This window comes from Canis lupus, chromosome 37 (genome assembly GCF_048164855.1).
Source record: "Canis lupus baileyi chromosome 37, mCanLup2.hap1, whole genome shotgun sequence".
Taxonomy (NCBI): domain Eukaryota; kingdom Metazoa; phylum Chordata; class Mammalia; order Carnivora; family Canidae; genus Canis; species Canis lupus.
Window position 1 is genome coordinate 15,551,793 of NC_132874.1, and position 22,292 is coordinate 15,574,084.

The 22,292-nt window shown below is 41.9% G+C and overlaps 1 protein-coding gene and 1 long non-coding RNA gene across 2 annotated transcripts in view; one reads left to right on the forward strand and one right to left on the reverse strand.

Moving 5' to 3' along the window:
* The window catches only part of NEDD9 (neural precursor cell expressed, developmentally down-regulated 9), a 183,598-nt gene that overhangs the window by 59,085 nt on the left and 102,221 nt on the right, over nucleotides 1-22,292 (forward strand). The window contains exon 2 of the mRNA XM_072813901.1: nucleotides 10,059-10,234. Within this exon, the coding sequence (XP_072670002.1) occupies nucleotides 10,223-10,234 (12 nt within the window). The 5' untranslated portion in view covers nucleotides 10,059-10,222. The remainder of the gene's footprint in view (nucleotides 1-10,058; nucleotides 10,235-22,292) is intronic.
* The window catches only part of LOC140626245 (uncharacterized), a 60,193-nt gene that overhangs the window by 26,447 nt on the left and 11,454 nt on the right, over nucleotides 1-22,292 (reverse strand). Inside the window, exon 3 of the long non-coding RNA XR_012025437.1 lies at nucleotides 1,529-1,914. This is a non-coding gene — a long non-coding RNA (uncharacterized lncRNA). The remainder of the gene's footprint in view (nucleotides 1-1,528; nucleotides 1,915-22,292) is intronic.

A 22,292-nucleotide genomic window follows, 5' to 3' on the forward strand; every position in this document is an offset into this window, starting at 1 on the left:
AAAAGCTGGGTTACCAAAGATCTTTAGAGTAAAACAAAGAAAAAAAATTTTGCCATTTTTTAAAAAAATAAAAGCTCCTCTTTTGTGAGTATAAAATAAAACAAACAAACAACAACAACAACAAAAAACACCAGATCTTAGGGCTGGCCCATAGGGCATATTTCAAAGTGATGTGTAATGTCACTTTAGAAAAGTGAGCTGTTTCTTCTTTTTTCAACCTAAAGATAAAATGGCCAGAGAAAAAGCAACAGCCAAGTCTCTGAGTAATCTTACTGAGGGGTTCAATTTTCTAAGCATGACCTTATGCTAGCAACGGCTCCTAAGTAACGAGAAAACAAGCCAAGCTAGGAAGTCCTGCTTTTATGAGACAAAACCTCCAAGACAGCAAAGTCTGAAGGCTGATTCTAGTTACATAACATTGATGAGTCATTGATGTCATCAGATATTACAGACAGTCAGACGGTCACCCGCCCTCTCCCTTTGTCTTCAAAGCACGTAGGCTATTGAGGACCCGTTCATCCCACACCTTTCTTTCACTCTCCCTTCCTTCTGATGTTTTTTCCTTTTCTTTTCTTTCATTCTGTGCTGTATTAGTCAGGGTCCTCCACAGAAACAGAAGTAGTAGCATGGAGATACACACACACACACACACACACACACACACATACATACATATATATTATATTTATATATAATAAATATATATATTATATTTAAAAGTGGTTCATGTAAATATGGAGATGGAGAAGTTTTAAGGTCTATAGTACTGTATTCTATTTATTGAAAAAAATCTCCACATAAGGGAGGCACCTCAGTCAGTTAAGCACCTGACTCTTCATTTCGGCTCAGGTCATGATCTCAGGGTCCTAAGATCAAGCCCTGAGGCGGGCTTTGCGTTCAAAGCAGAGTCTTCTTGAGATTTTCTTTCTCCCTCTTTCTCTGCCCCTCCTCCCATTTGCATTCTCTCTCTCTAAAATAAGTAAGTACGTCTTTTTTTTTTTTTTTGAACTCTCCAAATGTATTTATTCTTCAGTCGTAAGTATGTCTTAAAAAATATTGCACAGAAGTGAACCTGAACAGTTAAAACCTGTGTTATTTAAGCATCAGCTGTATATATAACTGCTTACGGATTTTCTCCCCACAGGACATCCCCCACGAGACTGGAACCTAATGCGTCACATTAAATTCATCATTTCTCAGCTACTTAATTCTTAATTTTGTCTTTCTCAGAACGGTACTATCATCTACCCAATCTCCTCCACTTCTATCTTCAAGATGTTCATTATAAACACCTCTTCTCCCTCAGCTTCTAGCTCCAATCGGATATTATACTTTATCCATTGACTTGCTAAATAGCCACTTGCTCTCATCTTCATTGTTTCTGTCATGAGCTTAATCCAGACTCTCTCATTTCTCATCTGGATTCTAGCACAGCTCTGTAATGGATTTCAGGCCACCTCCATGCCAGCCATCTTTCCAATTCATCCATGTGATTTTTATGACAAAGAAATGTGATTGAGTTACTTACCAGTCAAAACCTTCCAAAGCTCTTCCGTTGCCTTGAAGATAATGTGAGATGAAAATGTCACTGGTCCAGCAGCGACACAATGAGTTAAGATGGGGGTGACTGAGATGTGGCCGCATGGTGGGGAGGGGAGAGCAGGACATCTTAAGGAGCTAGAAAGGACAAGGCCCCATCACTGATGAGATGTGGGCAGTGAGAAGAAGCGAAGTGCTGAGAAAACCTCTCCATTTCTGACTTGGATGACTGAATAAATCACTATTCCATTCTCCGAGGGTGGGAAGAGAGACCGTTCTTTCTTTGTGGCAAGTTGCATTACCTGGATGGGGCACCATGTCTGGGGATGTGAGCCTTCAGGAAACCTGAAGGTTTGGGCGGAGATGAGTCAAAGCCTGGTAAAGAAGAAGAAGCAAAAATTAATACCAGATGGGAAACAAAGGCAGTTGCAAGCCCCTGTAAACAGTCAGCGTCCAAGAACTCCACAGGAGTGGAAGATGCAGCAAACAATGTCCTCTCTTCTGCTAAGAGATCCCTGAAAATTTGCTGGCAAAGACCAGGAAAAAAAATCAGAGCCGTGAGCTCAGCAAGACATTACCTAAGCACAGAAGAGTTATAAGGACTTATAACTCTGACTTCCACCCTCACTTATTTCATGATCATTGCCTTGCCCTTTTTCTTGGTCAGGGTTTTGGCTGTCCTTTGGAATATCTTGATGTTTGTAGAAAATCTTCAAATTTGGATCACTTTGTTGCTATGCCCTCAGGCTGCACATTTGGATGTGCACTTGGATGAACAGACAACCGTGTTCATCTCACTCTCTTTCCTGAGTCTGACCCATTTCAGACAAAGAGAAGGCTTGTCTTGTCAAGCTCTGAAACATACCTGAGAATTTCCAACTCACTTAAAAGCCCATCCCTTCCAGGGATCATTCCGAAAGAACCGAGGTCGCTGGAAAAGCTACACCCCAACAACATTTAAATTGCTTGCATTGAGCCAAACCACCCAACTGGAATGTTTAGCCAAGTGCAAGTGTGTCCAATGCATTAAGGTATTAAATCCCCTACAAATTCTTCTTTGGCCTGGCCTGATGAGACCACTGGTATTTATTTACTGTTTTTACACAAATGGAAAAAATATATACCATAACTAAAAAGAAGTTTCGTAGGTAACCTGGTTAGAATCCTAAATGGGGCCCAAGAGGAGACTGAAGGACACAATCCTTCTGCCAAAACACAGCACATACTCTGACTTTTTGCTCTGCAAGCAGGTGGCTGATGGGCTGTTTTATGAAGAGTTTAATTAACTCTGTCTTTCTGTCTTAGTTACCTACCAAAATGAACTGTGAGGATCCCAGTGTGGTCAGAGGCCTCCATCGGCTGGCAAGCAACATCTTAGCAAGGCTCCACTGCCCAGGGAAATGCAATTCCCAAGAAAGACAGCTTAGTCAGTGTGTAGTTGTAAGAGGCCTCTATGTCAGGGGCTGTCGGTGGCCAGAGAGTGGACAGCCACCATGCTCCACTGAGTACAATGGGCCCCGGCCTAGAATTGCCCTTAGGCAGAACCACCAGGGGCACCCAGCTGGCTTTAGCCCTTGCCCTATTCCTTCTGCTCCTCTTCTGGGATAGTATTGCCCAGCCCCTGATGAGAATCTTTCTGACACCTTTGCCCATAAATCTGATCCAGGTCAGGCTCCACTCTCTCAGGACACTCCCAGGTAGCGAAAGTGTGACATCTCTGATGTGCACAGCTGATAAATGCTTCACTTCTGTGCATTTTAATTAAATAGCACTACAATTTTAGCATCCCCTCCAAGGCCTTATCTCAAAGGCACAGCCACGTGGAAATATTGCCGATATTTCCTATCAGAGTCAGGCTGAGAGACAGAGACAGAGAAAGATGGACACAATTTTTGGTCAATCATGCATTTCCTGGTGTCCCACCAATTACACATCCAGGTGATAACCTATATGAGATATGGAAATGAGGACATGATTTTGTCTGACACTTCATTTATGCAGGATGAAACTGGAACTGAGAAATAGTTGAATTGCCCAAAATCACACACTTAGGACTGGGACCAAGATCTCTTGATTTCCAGGGCACTTCGCCATGAACATTGCCAGTTGCATATGGCCGACTGGGAGGCAGAGAAGGTTGGAGAACCTGGTTTATCCTAGTAGCTACCCAGGTGCTTTCCCATCAAGGATCCCATTAGGGGTCCTTAAAAATAAGGATCAGATACCAACTAGAGAAACATCCAGGGAGAAAGAAGAAAAATGTAGACTCAGTCCACTGGCTTCCAGGTAGGAATTGAAATGATTTGCCAGGAACCAGGAACCTTGCTTGACTATTCTGAGGGGGCCATAGAGCTGTGTTCCTCTACTGTGCTTATCCAATCCCACAGATAACTATTCCACAAGCAGAAACCCTGCCATGTCTAGGTCAAGAGCACTGTCCTCTTAATCTGTGTTTGTGGATTCTACTCCACTCACCCCTTCCCTTAGAAAGAAGTTCTAATTCTTTCCTCTCACCAAGAATTCCCATAGACCCTCAGGGACTCTACTTTAGCATTCAATAAGTGCTAACTGAGCACCCACTGTGTACCAGGCACTGATCTAGGTCCCGCGGAAACAAAGATGAGCACCTACAGTGATTCTCCTTAAGAGCTCATCATCGGAAGGTCTGGTTCATGCACAAGTGCTCCCTTGCACATGGTCTTAGAGCCCCAGGTGGACAGTAAGCATATTTCAAAACCCCCAAATTCTAACATAGGGTGCCCCCCCAAAGATCACTTTTCTAATCTCTGAATGTTTTACATGAAGCATCTATAAAAGGCTTAAAAATTAAATTGCATTAGGCAATCTTATCAAATCTCCTTCCCTTAAAAAAAGTAAATTTTATTAAGTCAAGCTTTTTTAAGAATAATCTGGGCAATATATTCATCAAACCCATATTCTTTCATTTGCAAAATCTTATAACATAGTCTATTGCTGCGAGAAAGGATCTAAGATATCACCTAAGCAAGGAGATTTAAATTTTGCATTTTATTTTTTAAACAGTAAAACGCTTTTTTAAGTGAAATATTATCAAGAGTTCCAAATTGTAAACTAGTTATCACTGGAACTGCTGCGGTCAAAGACAAGGTGCAGAGCTCAGAATCCTCCCTCTCCCATCCACCACCTCTGCTCCTGCAGAATATAGAGCTGCCCACCCCAAAACTGATAATCCAACGACTCCTGTGTCCCAAGTGAAGAAAGTGAGATCCAGTGAGAGTATGACTTCATTTTAACTGATTATATCTTCAGTGACCCTATTTCCAGATAAGGTCACATTCTGAAATAGAATTTGGAGAGGGAGACACAATCCAACCCCTAGCACTGCTTCTTGCCCTGTTTGGATGAGGTTCTTAGCCAAGCTAAGGAAGCTCCTGATACCAGGTTCTTAAGGGAGAGACATGAGCCTATCTGACAACTCCTAGGGAGAAGTCAGGAGAGAGAGAGAAAGAGAGAGAGAGAGAGAACGCATAGTGAGATGTTCCTGAGTAGGCATTGAGGCCAGATAGAAGGATACACTTTGACACAAGAGAAGACACTTCCTTTATTGTCACAAGGAGACAAGAAGGAGAAAGGGATGAGTCTGGATGCAAAATGAATCCACAGATGAGGAGGAGGGACATCAAGAAAGTTCCTGGAGGGGGCTTTAGGTTTCTTTGTGAAGCAGGAGGATTAACTGCCTATTGGGCCTGACGGTGGAGTTGGGAACCTGGGCTCAGTAGAGGGACTGGTGCTAAAGCCAGGGACTTGAGAGTGGAGAAAGTCTGAAACAGACCAGTGCATCATGGACAACAGCCAGCCGAGTCAAGCATAAGCATCAACTTGCCATTATAGGAGAGGACCTATTATTAGAATAGAAAAGTGGAGAAATGGGAGGGTGAGCTTACCTGGGAAACAGAGATGGGCTGGCTGACATAACAAGAGCCCAGATGGCACTGGTCATCACGAGTGTAGAGTGCCACCATCTGCAGGGTGTGGGGTTTTTCCAGCAATGCTCAACAGCTGGGTGATTGATGTAGAGAAAGTAAACAGTTGAGTACATTCAGAGCTGGCCTTTGGCTGGGAGGATGCATTAAAAGGACAAAGGCATAAGGAGGTTGAGGATATAGGCAAGAGGAAAGTGCAGTGAGAACGCTCAGGGAACAAGTAGATGAAGAAGAAAGTGGGCTGTGAGGAGGGTAGGCTCATGGCTGCAGAAGAGGCGTGTGCACGTCCCTTGCTTTCTGTTGACCAGAGCACATGGCTATTGCCACCTCCTGGAGGAACAGATGCTGCCAGATGTGGCGTGCTAATGAGCTGTGAGCTGATGGCCTTCCCCAGCTCATATTCCTCTTCTGGGGTGGCCCCAACAGGCCCCAGCTAGACAATTCCACAATTTGTGCCCAGCGCTGCCACAGCGGTCAGAGCATGCTCTGGAGACACGCACACCTCTATGAAAGGAATAGGTCAATACCAACTGCATGGCTAGTGGGGTGGTTTACTCCCCCTGCCCCCAGGTCGCTCTGCTGATCAGCATTATTTTAAAATGCTGTGTGGGCCAACCCTGTTGGTTTGGATTTTCTCTCTTTCTTTTTTCTTTTTCTTTCTTTCTTTCTTTCTTTCTTTCTTTCTTTCTTTCTTTCTTTCTTTCTTTCTTTCTTTCTTTTTCTCTCTTTCTTTCTTTCTTTCTTTCTTTCTTTCTTTCTTTCTTTCTTTCTTTCTTTCTTTCTTTCTTTCTTCTCTTTTTTGGCTTGGATTTTCTTACTGTGAATCTTCCAAGGCTACAGATCTTCTCTTAGCTGCCATATTTCAAATGAAAACCATGGATATTACTATAAAGTAGTAGTGTCCTTATTATTATACACTTCCACTGATGTTAGCAGCAGTCAATTTGAAACTCTAAGTTCTTAGAATCACTTTAGTATCTTCTGACACAAATCAAGAGGAGAAAAAGAAAAAGAAAGAAAGAAAAAAAAAACCTCTTGAGGAGGATACTAAAATATTCCTAGCACAGAATGGGTAAAACTAAAAAGAAATTACAAACGTTGTCAGGAGCAGCAGGATGTCTCATACACTGCTGGTGAGAATATAAATTAGTACAAACTCTTTGGAAAACAATTTGGCCTTTTCCAGTAAAGTTGAAGAAATGTGTATCTATCCAAATTCCATTCTTAGGTATATGGACAACAGAAATGGATAAAGGTCTCCCCAGCAGTATCATTCATAATGGCCTCATGCTGGAGGCAACTCACATGTCCCTCAACATTAAAATGGATAGATAACAACACAATGAAATACTACATGGCAATAAAAAATTGCAAACTATAGGTGCCGACAATAACATGGATGAATTTCATGAACATAATGCTAGGTAGAAAAAGTTAATATGTAAGAGTATATACTGTGGGATCTATTTATTCAGAGTTCAAAAATAGGGAAAAATGACTATAGGGTTTTGGAATGCGGACTCAAAGGGGTAAGGTATAAAGAAAGGCAAGGAGGGGATTACCAAAATAGACAGGATCATGACCTTTAGGCAGGCTCACCCCTAACATTTGTGGGGCTTAAATGGAGAACTGTATATCATAGTCGTAGGCTTAAATATTTTATTTTATTTAATATTTTATTTATTTATTCGTAAGAGACACAGAGAGAGTCAGAGACACAGGCAGAGGGAGAGGCAGGCTCCCTCTGGGGAGCCTGATGCGGGACTCGATCCCAGGACCCCAGGACCATGCCCTGAGCCAAAGGCAGATGCTCAAACACTGAACAACCCGGGTGCCCTGGCCTAAATATTTTAAAGTAAACTAAACTAACACTAGATTGAATAAAAGCTATTTTATCCTCCTACCTCAACAAATGTATCTTCATGGCAACCTGGAAGACCAGGTTGGATCCTAGAATTCTTGGATTGCTTAGAGCTTCTCCCTGGAATGTGTGGCACAAAAAGAGGTGGCCCCCAGACTCCCAGGCCATCCATCTTTTCTTCCCACCCTCTGTTCCATCCCATACCTCAAGGGCTTTGTGTCCATGTATGTTCATCCATAGCCTCCTACAAATATCTGCCCCTAGGTCACCCCTTGGGCAGGTGGACCTGAGGAAGAGGCCAGGGAAGACCTGGAAGTGGACTCAGAATCATTTGGACAGGGAATCCAAATGTCCTGGTACTTGGTGCATGATCTAGAAAGGGAGACATGGGTTCTAGGTGGACATGACCTCTTGGCCTCAAAAAGGGACAAGGGACATCAGTGGAGGAAATCTAGAAGCCCAAAACCACAAGACCCAACATAAAGCCCCCTGAAGAGGCTCAAGGCAGTACTGCCTTTGAAAAATTAGAAAGGAAGACAAACCATTAGAGATTCCTGACTCTGGGAAACAAACAGAGGCTTGCTGGAGGGGAGGTGGGGAAGGTGGGATAACTGGGTAACAGGCATTAAGGAGGGCATGTGATGTGATGAGCACTGGGTGTTATACTATATGTTGGCAAATCGAATTTAAATTTAAATTAAATTAAATTTTTTTTTAAAAAAGAAAGGGATTGTATTGGGAAGGGCACCTGGAAAACTTTGGGGTCCTGACAGCATGCTGTGCTTTAACCTGGAAGGCAATTTATGACAGTTTATTTAGCTCTACAGTTGGTTTTTTCTATGTGTGTTACATTTCACAAAGAAGAATTAATGAAATCTCTCATCTATCTATCTATCTATCTATCTATCTATCTATCTATCTATCATCTATCTATCTTTCTATTAAGCCTAGTACTGTTGTTTTCGGGATCCTCACACTTTGGGCAGTTAAAATGCCTCAAGGCACGAGTACCTCAGGGGGAAATGGATAGAATTCTGGAAACATAGTGACTCTCACTGCTGGTTTGCTCCCCCACCTGGCGCTCAGATCCTCGGGTGACCATGGATAGGTCAGGCCGAGCAAATGAGTCATGGGCCTGTGTCCCCTTGCCTAGCCACTGCAAGTGCCTCAGAGAAAAATTTACTTTGCCCCATCTTAACCAAGATCTTAAATACTGTGTTTATCAAACCAAAATTACAGGAAGCTATTCCCATCCTAGCAGAAGTGAAAGGAGACCAACTCCCAACTCCCCTCTGTTTGGAAAGCAGTTCTAAAAAGACATCTCTTCCCCCTAAGGGCAGCTGGATAAATTCCTTACACAGTTTGCTGAGCTTCTACTATGTGCCAGACACAATCCTGATTTTTCTGCTCCACGTTTTCAAAGACCCATTTGGTTTTGACTTCTCATTCTTGATAGGAAAAACATTTTGCTTTTACAAAGATTCAGATTCTCGGTTCTCAAAGAGATTTCTGTGCAGCCCATGTGTTTTAAATATTAGGATTTTTCTAAGAATATATATTTCAACAATGGTCCATAAGGATACACACACACACACACATGCACACACACACACACACACACACACACACCATCCCAAAACTGAACTTTATAGCTCTGAGATCATGAAAGGGAAGTGAAGAACTGGCCTGTACTAACTGACCAAAAGCCCAGTCCATTTTTTCCCCAAAAATAAAATTCTGGGCTTCACATTTAAGCTGTTTAAAAGCCACACTGCCAAAGCACCAGTTTTCCTCATTTTAGGGAAACAAGAAAAGCATATGGCTTCAGTGACCTTCTCAAGCTGTTGATGAGAGGTAGTCAGGCACATTTGGTGGTTTCAAAATGATAAAAGCAACAACATAAAGGGGAATAATGAGGCAGAGGCACCTGGGTGGCTCAGGGGTTGAGCGTCCTCCTTTGGCTCAGGGTGTGATCCTGGAGTTCTGGGATTGAGTCCTGCATCGGGCTCCCTGCATGGAGCCTGCTTCTCTCTTTGCCTGAGTCTTTTCTCTCTCTGTGTGTCTCTCATGAATAAATAAATAAAATCTTGAAAGAAAGAAAGAAGAAAGAAAGAAAGAAAGAAAGAAAGAAAGAAAGAAAGAAAGAAAGAAAGAAAGAGAAAGAAGAAAGAAAGAGGCAGTGGGTGGAAGGGTGAAAAGACAAGTTAAATCAATGACAGTCAATGACAGAACTAAAATTATAGAAAATAGGCAATGAAGAAATGTTCCCTTGTACCATTCTGCCCCAATAAGAAACATCTGGCAAATATCTACCCACCTCTCAAGACTCCACCCAAAGTTTACCCTCTCCCTCTTCTAGTGCCCTCACCAGATCCACCTCACCTCCTATCAGGGTACCTGAAACATCTTATGGAACTGCATTTTTTTTTTTTGGTTTGTCCTATTAGACTGTGGGGTCATTGAGGACAGGGTCATATTTTATGAAGCTTTGCAATTCCAGCTAACGCGTGTGAAAGCACCATAAGTGCTTTCCTTGGTGGCATGATTGAACGAACAAATGAATGAATGATGGATTCCATTCATGGGACTATGGATCTGGCTTTTCCAACCGCTACGATGCAATCGTTAAGTGATAAAAAGTGTCTCTCAGCCTCTGCCAGAGTTTACCCACTTTCACATTTTAAACCTCTTTTCAGATTCAAGAAGCTGTGAATTTCCCACCGGCATGAGAAGATCGCGTGTTCTTTAAGCAGAGTTATGAAAAGAAAGAAGCTGGACAGCAGACTAAAACGGGAATTGTCTTTTCCAAGATCCAGAGCTCCAACATTCCTTGGCGTAACAGAGAGAAGCACCTGGGAAAATGTGGGCAAGGGTGAGTAGTGATGGGAAAAACGTACATTTCATGCACTTCCCTTTTGTCCCAACTGCTTGAGACAACACTCCAAATGGCATTCCACCCTCACTCAGGATTGTAACTAATATTTGGAATTAAAAGGCTACTTTCAGGCCACCTGATTTTGCTCTGGCAGGTGAATCTTTTGAGCTGGATACCCTGATGCCCACAGGAAATCCTCTTCCTTTCAATCTCAGGGAAGCAATCTTCTGGGATAAAAGGAGAATATTTCCCTTTATATAACTAGTGCTTGAGCAAGCCTGGAAGTTATTCTCACTGACCTGTTCAGAAGCTGGTCATCTAGGTTAGCTTAGCTAGTTCTCTGGCTCCAATCAGTATTAGATTGTTCCTTTTTCATTTAGCCATTCTGCAAGTCGGTTTGGCCTGAGGTGGAAATTCGGGTTAAAACGGTCCATTCACCTATCTTTTTAAAGGTTTTTTAAAGGTTTTATGGAAACTAAGTCAAAGAAAGGATATGGAATGCATCGGTTAATTGCCTTTTAATGGGAGCAAGCAGGATGGCTTGGTGTGGAGGCATTGGGGGGTCAGGCAGAGCTGAGGCTTCACAGTCGAGTGACTGTGAGCCAGTTACTCATCTCTTAATCTTTGTCTCTGAATTTATAAAATTTGAGCTAGGAAGATTGTCCTGAGGATGAAATGAGAAAATACATATGAAGTAACTTGTGCTCAAAATTAGAAAGGTTAAGAGGTGCCTCGGTGGCACAGTCAGGTGAGCGTCAGACTCTTGGTTTCTGCTCAGGTCATGATCATGAGCTCGAGCCCTGCAATGGGCTCAGCACTCAGCATGGAGTCTGTTTGAGATTCTCTTCTTCCTCTATCCCTCCCCACCATGCTCTTTCTCTCCCTTCCTATCTCTCTGTCTCTGTCTCTCTCTCTCCAATAAATAAATCTTTTTTAAAAAGAAGAAGAAGGGGGCAGCCAGGGTGGCTCAGTGGTTTAGCACCGCCTTCAGCCCAGGGTGTGATCCTGGAGACCCAGGATGGAGTCCCATGTCAGGGTCCCTGCATGGAGCCTGCTTCTCCCTCTGCCTATGTCTCTGCCTCTCTCTCTCTCTGTTCATGAATGAATAAATAAAATCTTTAAAAATTAATTAATTAATTAATTAATTAATTAAATGAAAAAGAAGAAGAAAGGTCAGTTCTCTTACATGCTGAGATTGACAATCTGTTGTCTATAACACATGGAGAACTAACCATCAGTACAAATAAGAAAGCAAGTAGGCAGTCATGTCAATCCAAAAAGGGCCCTCTTTCATTTGCAGAAGAAAGGTTATAAGTAAGTAATGACCAATGTTTTTAAAAACATTTTGATGAGAAATAAAAGGATTTGCGTGGAAGTCTTTAAAAACCAGATTGCCCCTATCACTGCAATGTTTTAAAATAATGACCTCTTAAAAGTCCCCCTAGACCCAAGATCCCATGACAAAAATCCATCCCAGAATTGGATACTTCAGAAGCTTCAAACCAAACCAAATGACAGTATCCCCGCCCCCTTATCTGGGGTTTCACTATACACAGTCTCAGCTACCCGAGGTCAACCACATTCTGGAAGCAGATGATCTTCCTCCTGAGTAGTATCAGAAGATCAGTAGTCATCCAACACCATGTCACAACACCTGCATCTCACATGGGCATTTGATCATCTCACACCATCACAGGAAGAATGGTGACACTATGATATTTTGAGAGTGAGGAGACCACATTCACATAACTTTTTTACAGTTTATTGTTATAATTGTTCTATTTGATTCGTTATTGTTCATCTCTTGCTGTGTGTAATTTACAGTTTAAACTTTATCATTGGCATGTACGTATGGGGAAAGCATAGTTGTATATAGGGTGCAGTACTCCGTGTTTTCCACCATCCTCTGTGGATCTTGGAATGTATGTTTCATGGATAAGGGAGGATTACTGTACAAATTCAAATTGGAGCAAATTACATTTATTTGTGATTCAAGTCACTCGGCATGAATATTAATTTAATGAAGACTGAAACAAAGTCTCTTTTCATTTTTTTAGACCTCAAGTCAGTTTCACTAAGATGAGACAAAAAAAAAAAGAAAGAAAAGAAAAAAAAAAAAAAAAGAAGTTTGGCATTCTCAAATGCAAGCCAGTATTTCATTCCATTTGAGTTCCTGCAATGAACATTAGCCCTGTGGTATTTCAAATACATGTTGATTCTCAACTTTTGGTATTTTAGATCTGAAAACCAGACAACTCTATCACCTGAAATCTTTAAGTTGTTTTAGAATCATGTATGTTCAGAAAAAAAAATAGAATTATGTATGTTCAGAGTCCAGAAGTCCTTGAGGTCCTTACTTCCATCACTTCTGGTTGGGCTTTTCTTTTTTTTTCATTATTGAACTGTATGTACACATGTGTGTGTAACTTCACACCAGACTAAGTAGAATGGAAATATTTGGCAATTATTATTATCATCTAACAGCAAAAAGGAGCATTGATTCCTTGTCATCAATGGTTTCTGGGGATACAACCCTACTGCTCTTTGGGGGGCAGCGTGCTGCTTCAAGATCCAGACCTGAAGCCATGTTGCCTGATTTGAATCCTACCCCTGCCGCTAACAAGTAGTAGGACCTTGAACAAGTTATTTAACCTCTGTGTGCCTCAGTTTCTTCATCTATAAAATAAGAATGAAAATAACGCCTCTTTGGAGAGGTCATTGTGACAATTAAGTATGCAAATTGCCTTTGACTGTGTTTGGCATATTTTAAACCCTGGACAGAGGCTTCCAGTGAAACCTGGAGTCGTACAGCACAGAGGAAGTGAAGTCTACGTGGCTCAAAGGAATCACTAAAGGCAGAAGATGGGAGAAGTAGAGAGTAAGGAAAGGCCTAGGGAGAGATTGAGCCTTTAGGAATCTGGGTCAGCCTAGACTTGGCTGCTCTCCTGAGCCCCCTGTGCTGTGATTGTCTGGTTTGGGGAGATGCAATGAAGATACACCCTGAGGTCGCGGCCAGAAACATCCTTTCAGGAAACCTGTGCTAACCTTATAAATACTCTTAATAGTAAGCCCTTTACCAAAACACTCAGCAAGTGAAAGCAAGCCCTGAGCTAGCTAATGTGGAGGGAAGGTGGAGAGCCCATGCTCCCGAGGGTGGGGGTTGCAGGTGGCATCTGAGAGCTGCAGAGAGGCCAGGCAGCAGGTAGCCTTCCTTTGTGATTCTGTAGCAGCCAGTGGCATGTTGGAGGCAGCTAGTTCCAGCTCCCCAGAGCTGACTGTCCGTGTCCTGCCCAGTGAATTCACATAGGTAACTTAACAGTGACCACAGAGTGGGTATTTACACCACAGAAATTGGCCAACTACAATTCAAGGTTGTTTCATTTTGTTTCACTGTCAGAGAGCCGGAAGGTAAACATTTCCCAGTGCACCACTGGTGATGATAGAGGGGCTGGCTCAGAAAAACAAGAATGCTGGAAAAAAAAAAAAAGATCTTCTAAACTGCAAAACTGTTTCTTTGGCATTCCTTACTCTTCTCCTTTATACAAAGGCAGGAAGCTGGCAGTTGGACATGGTCTGTTATGGTTTACCTAAAGAAAAAAAGTCTAGCTGGACTATTGCTTCACGAATGGCCAAAACGTGTTGACTGACAGGACTTGGAAATTTTGTCCTTTTTTTCCCATTAAATCCAAGTTCACCTCAGGTCCAAAGTCATCATCAAACTGTGTATTTACACCTGCCATACGTTTATGAGGTCCTAAAAAAGGAGATGCAATAAAGAGGAGGAATTCACATATTCTTTTCTCAATATGACATATTGTAGGGAATATGAAAACTTTATGCACTGAGAATTATTACCTTTCCTCTTTACACTTAAAGGATAATTTAACTTGTTCAGATTTCCAGGTTGTTCCTTGAGAGTAAAGATGAAAGAATAGGGACTGAAAATGAAGAACACCTCTAAATCTGCCTTTGTTGGTCTGCGCAGGAGGCTGTAACAAGTACTGCAGGCTAATGGCTTAAGCAACAGAAATTTATGTTCTCACAGTCCTGGAGGCTAGAAGGCCAAGACCAAGGTGTGTCAGCAGCTATGGTTTCTCCTGAGGCCTGCAGAAGGTTGCCTTCCTACTGTGTCCTCATATGGCCCTCCCTCCGAGTGTGTCTGTGTCCTAATCTCTTCTTGTTATAGGGACACCAGTCATATTGGATTAGGGCCCGCCTACATGTCCTCATTATACCTTGAATGCTCTTTTAAGGGCCCTATATCCAAACCAACTCCTAAAAGACCAAATAGAGTCACATTCTCAGATTCTGTGGGCTAGGACTTGAAAGTATGAATTTGAAGAGGGACCCAATTAAACGCATTACACTGCCCAAACATAACCATAATTTATCCACAAGGAAAATCGGATTTAACAACATCACAGGTCAAGTGCCCGGAGAAGCAGACTCCGGAGAGATGGAGGTTGGCATGCAGGGCATTATGGGAGGTGCTCTCGGGAATACCTGCAAGCAATGAAGGCAGCAGGATTAGGCAGGAGGGGAGCTGGACTATAGTACAGTCGTAGTTAAGGCCCAGGCTGGCCTTATGGCCCTCTGAGCATAGGAGAGTTGTCTGGAATGGAAGTAAGGGTGGTAGGCCTTTATACTACTGCCTGGGCCAATCATGGGATGTGGTGGGGCGGGAGTGGCTGAGTGTGTGACATGCATGAAGAATCTCTCTTCAGCTCAGGACAATCTCAGGAGATTCAGTTGAGAGCCTTCGGTCACCTAAGCTTCGGGAGCTGACAGATGATTGGTTGCTCAGTCTCAAGTGAGGTCTCTGGTCAGTGTACTAGGTGTTCAAAGTATAAGGCAGCAGAACTCCCCCCAAGTGGATGAAGATTTACCATCATCTCCTTAAGAAATTTCTCATAATATCTCTCAGTAGATTAAAAGGTGACCTATTATGAACCCTAAAACATTTGGCTCAATTCTGGGTGCATAGAAAATGTCCAGCAGAATGGTTTCGAAATGTGGCTTCATGGGAAAAGTATGCTGGCTGAAGCCAAAGAAATCTGGGTTCAACTCTCTGCCCCACTATTTACTGACATTTTTACCCTCTCTGAAATTCCAATTCCTCTTCCGCAAAGAGGATAATTATGCCAACATTGTTAGACTGCTGGAAATTTTTAAATAATATGTACTTAAGAGTGTCAGGCACAATGCTTGACACAAAGAAGGCATTCCAAAAAAGCATGAGTTTCCTTCCCTTTCTTTCAGCAAAAGTTAATTGGTGGTGACTAATTTCCAACCAGAAATAAAGGTTTGATCTCCTAACCTGAAGGAAAATGTTTCTCAAATTCCGGTGTTATCAGAAGCACCAGCAAAGATTGTCAAAACAGATTCCTGGACCCCATTCACAGTGAATCTAAATCAGGAGACCAGGGATACATAATTTTAACAAGTCCCCTGGGGGTTTCTGATAGCCAGAGAATCTTGAGGTCCCCTGCGTGGGGCTGTGGGTGCTGTCTCAGTAGGAAGGGGAGTCCAGTGCTTAGATGCCTGGGGACATTTCCGCTCTCCCTCATTGTCATTAGTTCTGTAGATGTAGATATACACATCACATCACAAAGACGTCCCCCCTTGCATAAATACTGTGCATTCCAAAACTAAAACATGCATAAATTATGTCAGTTACAGAATCAAACCAATTCTCCTTTTCAAGATGTAGTTTTATTGAGGTATAAATCACTACTACAAGGCAATTTAGTGCAGACGGGAATTTTACTGGGGGATGCAGATCCCCTGAGCTTGTCTGGAAAAAGGGAAGCACATCCAGAAATGAAGTGTCCTGCAGGTGTAAGAGCTGCCGGGCCTGTAAAGAAGCACCGTCTGGACAGAGATTTAACTTTCTCATTTAAATCAAGTAAAACTGAGTTCCTCTGGATGGGATTGCTGAAGGCTTTCTGTGTCTGATTATGGATCACAAAGCCCAGCTGCGCTGCAGAAATTATGCTGTCAAAAAGACACCTGACCAAGGTCCAGAAAGTAAACAGGAGCTGGAACACAGAAAGTGACCCCTGAGCAGAGACGGGTTTTCACATCCCTACCAGACTTCCCCTGATTTAACATGGGGCCATGTGGTTTCCCAGTGTCTTCTGTGGCTTTCTTTTCCCACAGAAAGAGGCCTCATTTATTCTAAAATATGAAGCTTTAGGGGTTTCTTGAAAATGGTACTTTCACTCAGTAAAAATAAGTCAAGATGAAAACACTATTGTGGGAATCTGTTTTGGAAAAGGATTAAGCTGAGAACATGAAAGAAACAGTTTATTTTCCCCCAAATGATCAGCAACCACCTAGACCTGGTCACTTTCCCTATGATTAAAAAAAAAAAAAAATTCTAGAAGCAGCACAATGAAAGTGTTATCACCGAGAAGTCCAAGGTGACTCTGTACTCACCGTCTCCGTACTAACACCACAAGTGCAGGAGTCGATGAGCTTCTTCTGTCCTTAGACCTACTCTGAGTTCTTATAGATGAAAGGGGTCTCTGTCCTCATTTCCCCTCACCTTGCCTTTATTCTCTTTTAAAAAATATTCCTCCAGGTGTGACCAGGGCCCTGTAATACACACCAAGTCATTGTTACACCAAAGGAACCGTGCATCCCCTAACCTTTAAGTATTACCCAGAGCCCCTTGCTCTTTTCTCTGGCTCACTTACAGAAGCATCTTTGCGTACAACATCGAATTAAACAGTAGCATCTAGTGCTCCTTTCTTTGTTCAAAACTCTTTCAGCCTCAGCCTTGTACGCTGCCCTTCCTCAGATACACAGATTTTTGGGGCTAGAAGAACACGTTAGCCAGGGGAGCATCGCAGTGAACCATGGTAATGAGTAAGCCCTATAATCTTGGTATTGTAGCACAATACAGGTGCGTTGTCACTCCCAAGACTGTCATTGGATCTATGGGGCAGCTGTCCTCAGGCATGTGGGCTTCTTCCATCATGTGGCCCCACCACTATCTCAGGGTCCTTCACTTCTGGCAGTGTAGAGAAAAAGAGAGAAGGTCTGGGACATCTTAGCAAGCAAACCAGGAAAGTGGAGAATTGGTCAAGCCGCATTTCACCAACCCAAAGAAGGCTGAGAAATGTTGACAAGTACAAAGATGCTAATAGTGTTTGTTTCTGAGAGTCCTTAGATGTCTCTTGCTTTCAATCCCTTCAAGTGTTTCTTAGTTGAAGCAACTGAGACCCAAAGAACACATTACACAGAGCTAATCAGTGACAGCTCAGTTTAGTGCTGGCCAAAAGGCCTCTTGCTCTCCTAGTAATTCCAATTAATGTATAAAAAGGCTCATAAGAGCTCGAGATACAGTTGAAGCATTGTTTCTAGAACTTTCTATCCAGAGCGAGAAGGACTATGAATACTCTGCTCCAAAACCCACAATTCTGGTGCAGTCCTCTCAGTCTGAGAGCTGGACAGATGACTGTTTCAAAGAGCAAGTGCCAGTAGCAAACCCTAATTACGGGAAATGCTTCTTGGCTCCTAAGGATATAAAATTACTTTGTGGAAAGTCAAGAAAAATAGAAATAGAATACCCTGTAATGCTCATTCAGAGGCCAAAAGTCACCTATTAAGACTTGCGTATTGTGCTTGGTTCTGTCAAAATAGCTTACAGGGTGGAGACAGTTCATATGGAGAGAAATTCTGGATGGGGTCAGCCTGGTTTGCAATCATCACATTGGCTCATGGAATACACATCTTGAAAGATTGTCCTCCTCACAGTTGAGTTCAAATGTGAGAAGAAACAGAGATTTCCAGAAAATACCTAATAAAGGATAAGGAAATGGATGCAGGCAAGGATAGTCTCCTTGACACATTGAGAACACTATGTGGGAATCTGGATGAACCTTTGCCACACCTCTGACCATCTAGATCAATGTCTATTCAACACACCCCTGTCCCACCAGCCTGCTCTCTCTCAAGTAAATAAATAAATATTTAATAATAATAATAATAATAGATTTATAGAGTGAGCACCATATTATATTACTTCATTCAACCAAAACATAATCGCATTTCCTAGATTTAGAGATCAGGCTTTAAAAATAGTCCAGAAGATAATTAGGTATGCCTTTATTTTTCAATCTTTCCACCTCATTCTCAGTCTTTCATGCCCAGTGCTCCCCCTTTGAAAAAAAATTTCCATCCTGGTGAGTTGGGGCAATATCGTGCCCAAGTTAACGGTCATAGCGAAGACCTGAGACAAATGGATTTGCTAAATCGCATGCTAGTTTCTGGCAAAACTTGGACTCAAATCAATGGTCAGCATAGTGAGCAAGAGAGATGGAGGCAAAAAAAAACCTTGGAAATAAGGCTGTTCTCAGAGTTAAACAGTAAAATGCATACAAAAATACACACATGGGATGCCTGGGTAGCTCAGTGGTTGAGCGTCTGCCTTTGGCCCAGGGCATGATCCTGGAGTCCCAGGATCGAGTCCCACATCAGACTCTCTGCATGAAGCCTGCTTCTCTCTCTGCCTATATCTCTGCCTCTCTCTCTCTGTGTCTCTCATGAATAAATAAATAAAATCTAAAAAAAAAATGCACACAAACTAGTAAAACAGAATGGATATAATTAGCCAGTTATGGAAGGAAGCCAAGAAACCATCCATCTATATATAAAATAAAAGTGTGTGAAAGCATCTCAAACTTCAGCCCCACTGATCTAGGGCTACAGTAAAGAGGAGGAGGTACATGTGATTATAAGTGAGAAAGCAAAAAACTAAATGGCTGCATTTTGCCTGTTTGGACGAAGGCTATGTGAATGAAGGAGTTTGTTGGCAAAAAAAAGGCAGTAAAAAGAACCAGAGGGTCATAGGAGCCCTCTGGATGGCATGTTCCATCAACATGGAAGCATCTAAAGAAGACGCGATCTTGGCATTGGCACTGTTGGCCAGAGCATTACGGTTTCCTTGATGAGACAATCTCTACTATGAACAACAATGCCTCAAGCCATTGGCAGTAACATTCTAAGATCAATTAAGAGATTTTTTCTGATTTCTGTGGACATCAAGCAACTCTGAGATCATCTGGCTCCTCATGACGGAGCTGCCTCAATGCTTTCCGGTCTATTTGCCAGTTATATTTATTATTTTAAATTACTATAATTGTACCTGATACTGTGAGTTGGTTCTACGTTAAGCACGCCAACAAAATCACTTTTAGGAACTTGACAGGCCTTAGAGCATGATCTCTTCTTCAGGGTAAGCCCCGCTTATGGAGTGCACCTGGGCACGCAGTCCTGTTACCTAGCAACAGCTCAGCCTGCACTCTGCTCTTCCTGAACTGTAGCTGAACCAGCCCCGTGCAATTTTGACTTGACCATATATAAAGTCAAGATCAGGATGTTCTAATAATATTACAGCCTTTAGTGATCTGACAAAACAATTGCCATACGGTAAGCCAGAAACAGCCTGCAGAATAAAGGGATGGAAAGAACCTAAACGGTTTTAACAGGCCGCGTGTTGATTTTCAATTGTATCTGGGACCCCGCCACAGACAGCTTCATCAAAGATAACCAAGTAGTTGACAGAGTAATGTTTTCCAGGTTTTTTCACACCTTATCCAATTGCAGTAATTGTTAGGTGATAAAGACAGTGACAGCTCATTACAAAATTCAGCTTCTAGAAGCTGAAAGGTTAGGTGGCACCTCTCACCTGCTGGGTGATAGGTTAGCCTCCTACCCCTGTCCCTTCTCTACTACCCCCCGCCCCCAATTCTGTCTGGAATCTGGTGCACTCAAGGCATTAGATTTCACACAGAGCCTTTTGAAGTGAAAATAAAGCCAGAAGGCTCTACCACAGAACCTCAGGAATAGGTAAAACTGTACAGAGAAGGCAGGGAGGAAGGGAAGAAAGAATATGGTCTCAAAACTTGAGAGCATTATCCCCAGTCTCTACAAGGTTTTTGATCAGTGTGTGTGCGTGTAGGTGTCTGTCTGTCTCCCTGGGTACCTAGGGAAGGGTTTGTATACTCTTGTGCCCTCACAGCAGCTTGTCACACGCATATAATCCTACGTCCACAGACGTTAACTACTTGGGGCTTTTTTTAGCAACTTTATTGAGACATAATTGGCATACAATAAACTACACATATTCAAAGTGTGAGTTCTGATAATGTGGACATACATAAACACCTGTAAAACCATCACCACGATCAAGGTAACAAACATATCCATGATTCCCAAAACTTTTCTCGTGCTCCTTCATAATCCCACCTTCCGTCCTTTCCAACTCCCATCCCATCCCCAGGAAACCATCAGTCTGCTTTCTACCATTATACATTAGCTTTCAATTCCTAGACACTAAAAAAATGAAACAGACACTATGCACCTTTTTTTTTTTTTCGGGCTTCATCCATGCTGTGGTGTGAATCAAGAGTTCATTCCTTTCCACTGTTGCTGAGTAGTGTTCCTTGTATGACTGGACCACAGTGTGTTTATCCATTCACTTGTTGATAGTTACTGGGGTTCTTCCCAGTTTGGAGCGATTAGAAATAAAGTTCAATGATCATTTGGACAAAAGTTTTTGTATGGACATGTGCTTTCTTTTCTTTTGGGTAAATTCCTAGGATGGATGAGTACATCAGATGGTAGATGTATGCCTCACTTTCTAAGAAACTGGCGAACTGTTGTGGTTGTACTATTTTATGTGTCCATCAGTAGTACGTGAGCATTCCAGTTCCTCCACTTCCCTGCCAGCACTAGGTTTGGTTGGATTTGTCTATTAATTTTAGCCATCCAAACAGGCACACAGTGATATTTTCCCATGCTTTATTGAGCATCTTTTCATGTGCATATTCAACATCTGTTAAGTCTTCTTTAATAAAAGGACTATTTATGTTTTGTCCATTCTTTTATTGGGTTGTTTTCTCATTATTAGTGTTGAGAGTTTCTTATCTATTCTGGATACAATTACTTTGTCAGATGTATGTACTTTGAATGTTTTTTTCCAATTTCTGGCTTGTCTTTTCATTCTGACAACATGATTTTTGGAAGAGTAGACATTTTTAATTTTAGTGAAGTCGTATTTATTAATTTTTTTATAGATCATGCTTTTCAGTGTGATAGCTAAAAAAATCTTTGCCTAATCCAAGGTCACAAACATTTTCTCCTATATTTTCTTCTAAAAGTTTTAGTTTTAGGTTTTACATTTACCTCTGACCCATTTTGAGTTAGTATTTACATGATGGAAGGTGTTAGATTGAAGTTCATTATTTTATACATGGATATCCAATTGCGCCGATGCCATTTGTTGGAAGGAACATGTTTTCCCACTAAATATTCTTTGCACCTTTGTAAAAAAATCAGTTGTCCGACATCATTTTTGTTCCCTTGATCTGTCTGTCCTTAAGACAATACCACACTGTCTTGATTCATGTAGCTTTCTAGTAAGTCTTGAAGTCGAGTCTTGAAATTTTAGTCTTCTTTTATAAGAGTTCTTTTCTTTCTTTAATTTCATTTTGTTTTGCCTTTGCTATTCTAGGCCCTTTGTGTTTCCATATGAAGTTTAAAATCAATTTGCCAATTTCTACAAAAAAGCTTACTGAGATATTGATCAGGATAATGCTGAATCTATAAATCAATCTGAGGAGAACTGACATCTTACCAATATTAAGTGTTCTGATCTATGAAAATATTCTATCTCCTCACTTATTTAGATCTTCTTTAATTTCACTCTGCAATGTTTTGTGGTTTTCAGTGCATAGAGAACTATAAACATTTCTCAGCCACAAATCATCAAGGAGGATGACCAAAGTCTTCAAGAATAACAACCTAAAGGCACCAGAGGCCTAAGTTCCCATATTGTTTGGCAATATAGTGCAAGGAATATAAAGAAGGAAGAGTAGTACCTATTTCCTAGAATTTCAAGTATTAATTGAGAGAGCACAGTATGCAGTTTAATATAGCATAGGCTACGGTTCACACTGCCTGGGTTCAAATCCCAGCTCTACCACTTACAGCTGAGCAATCTTAGGGAACTCACAATCCCTCTAGAATTCAGCTTTTTGATCAGCAA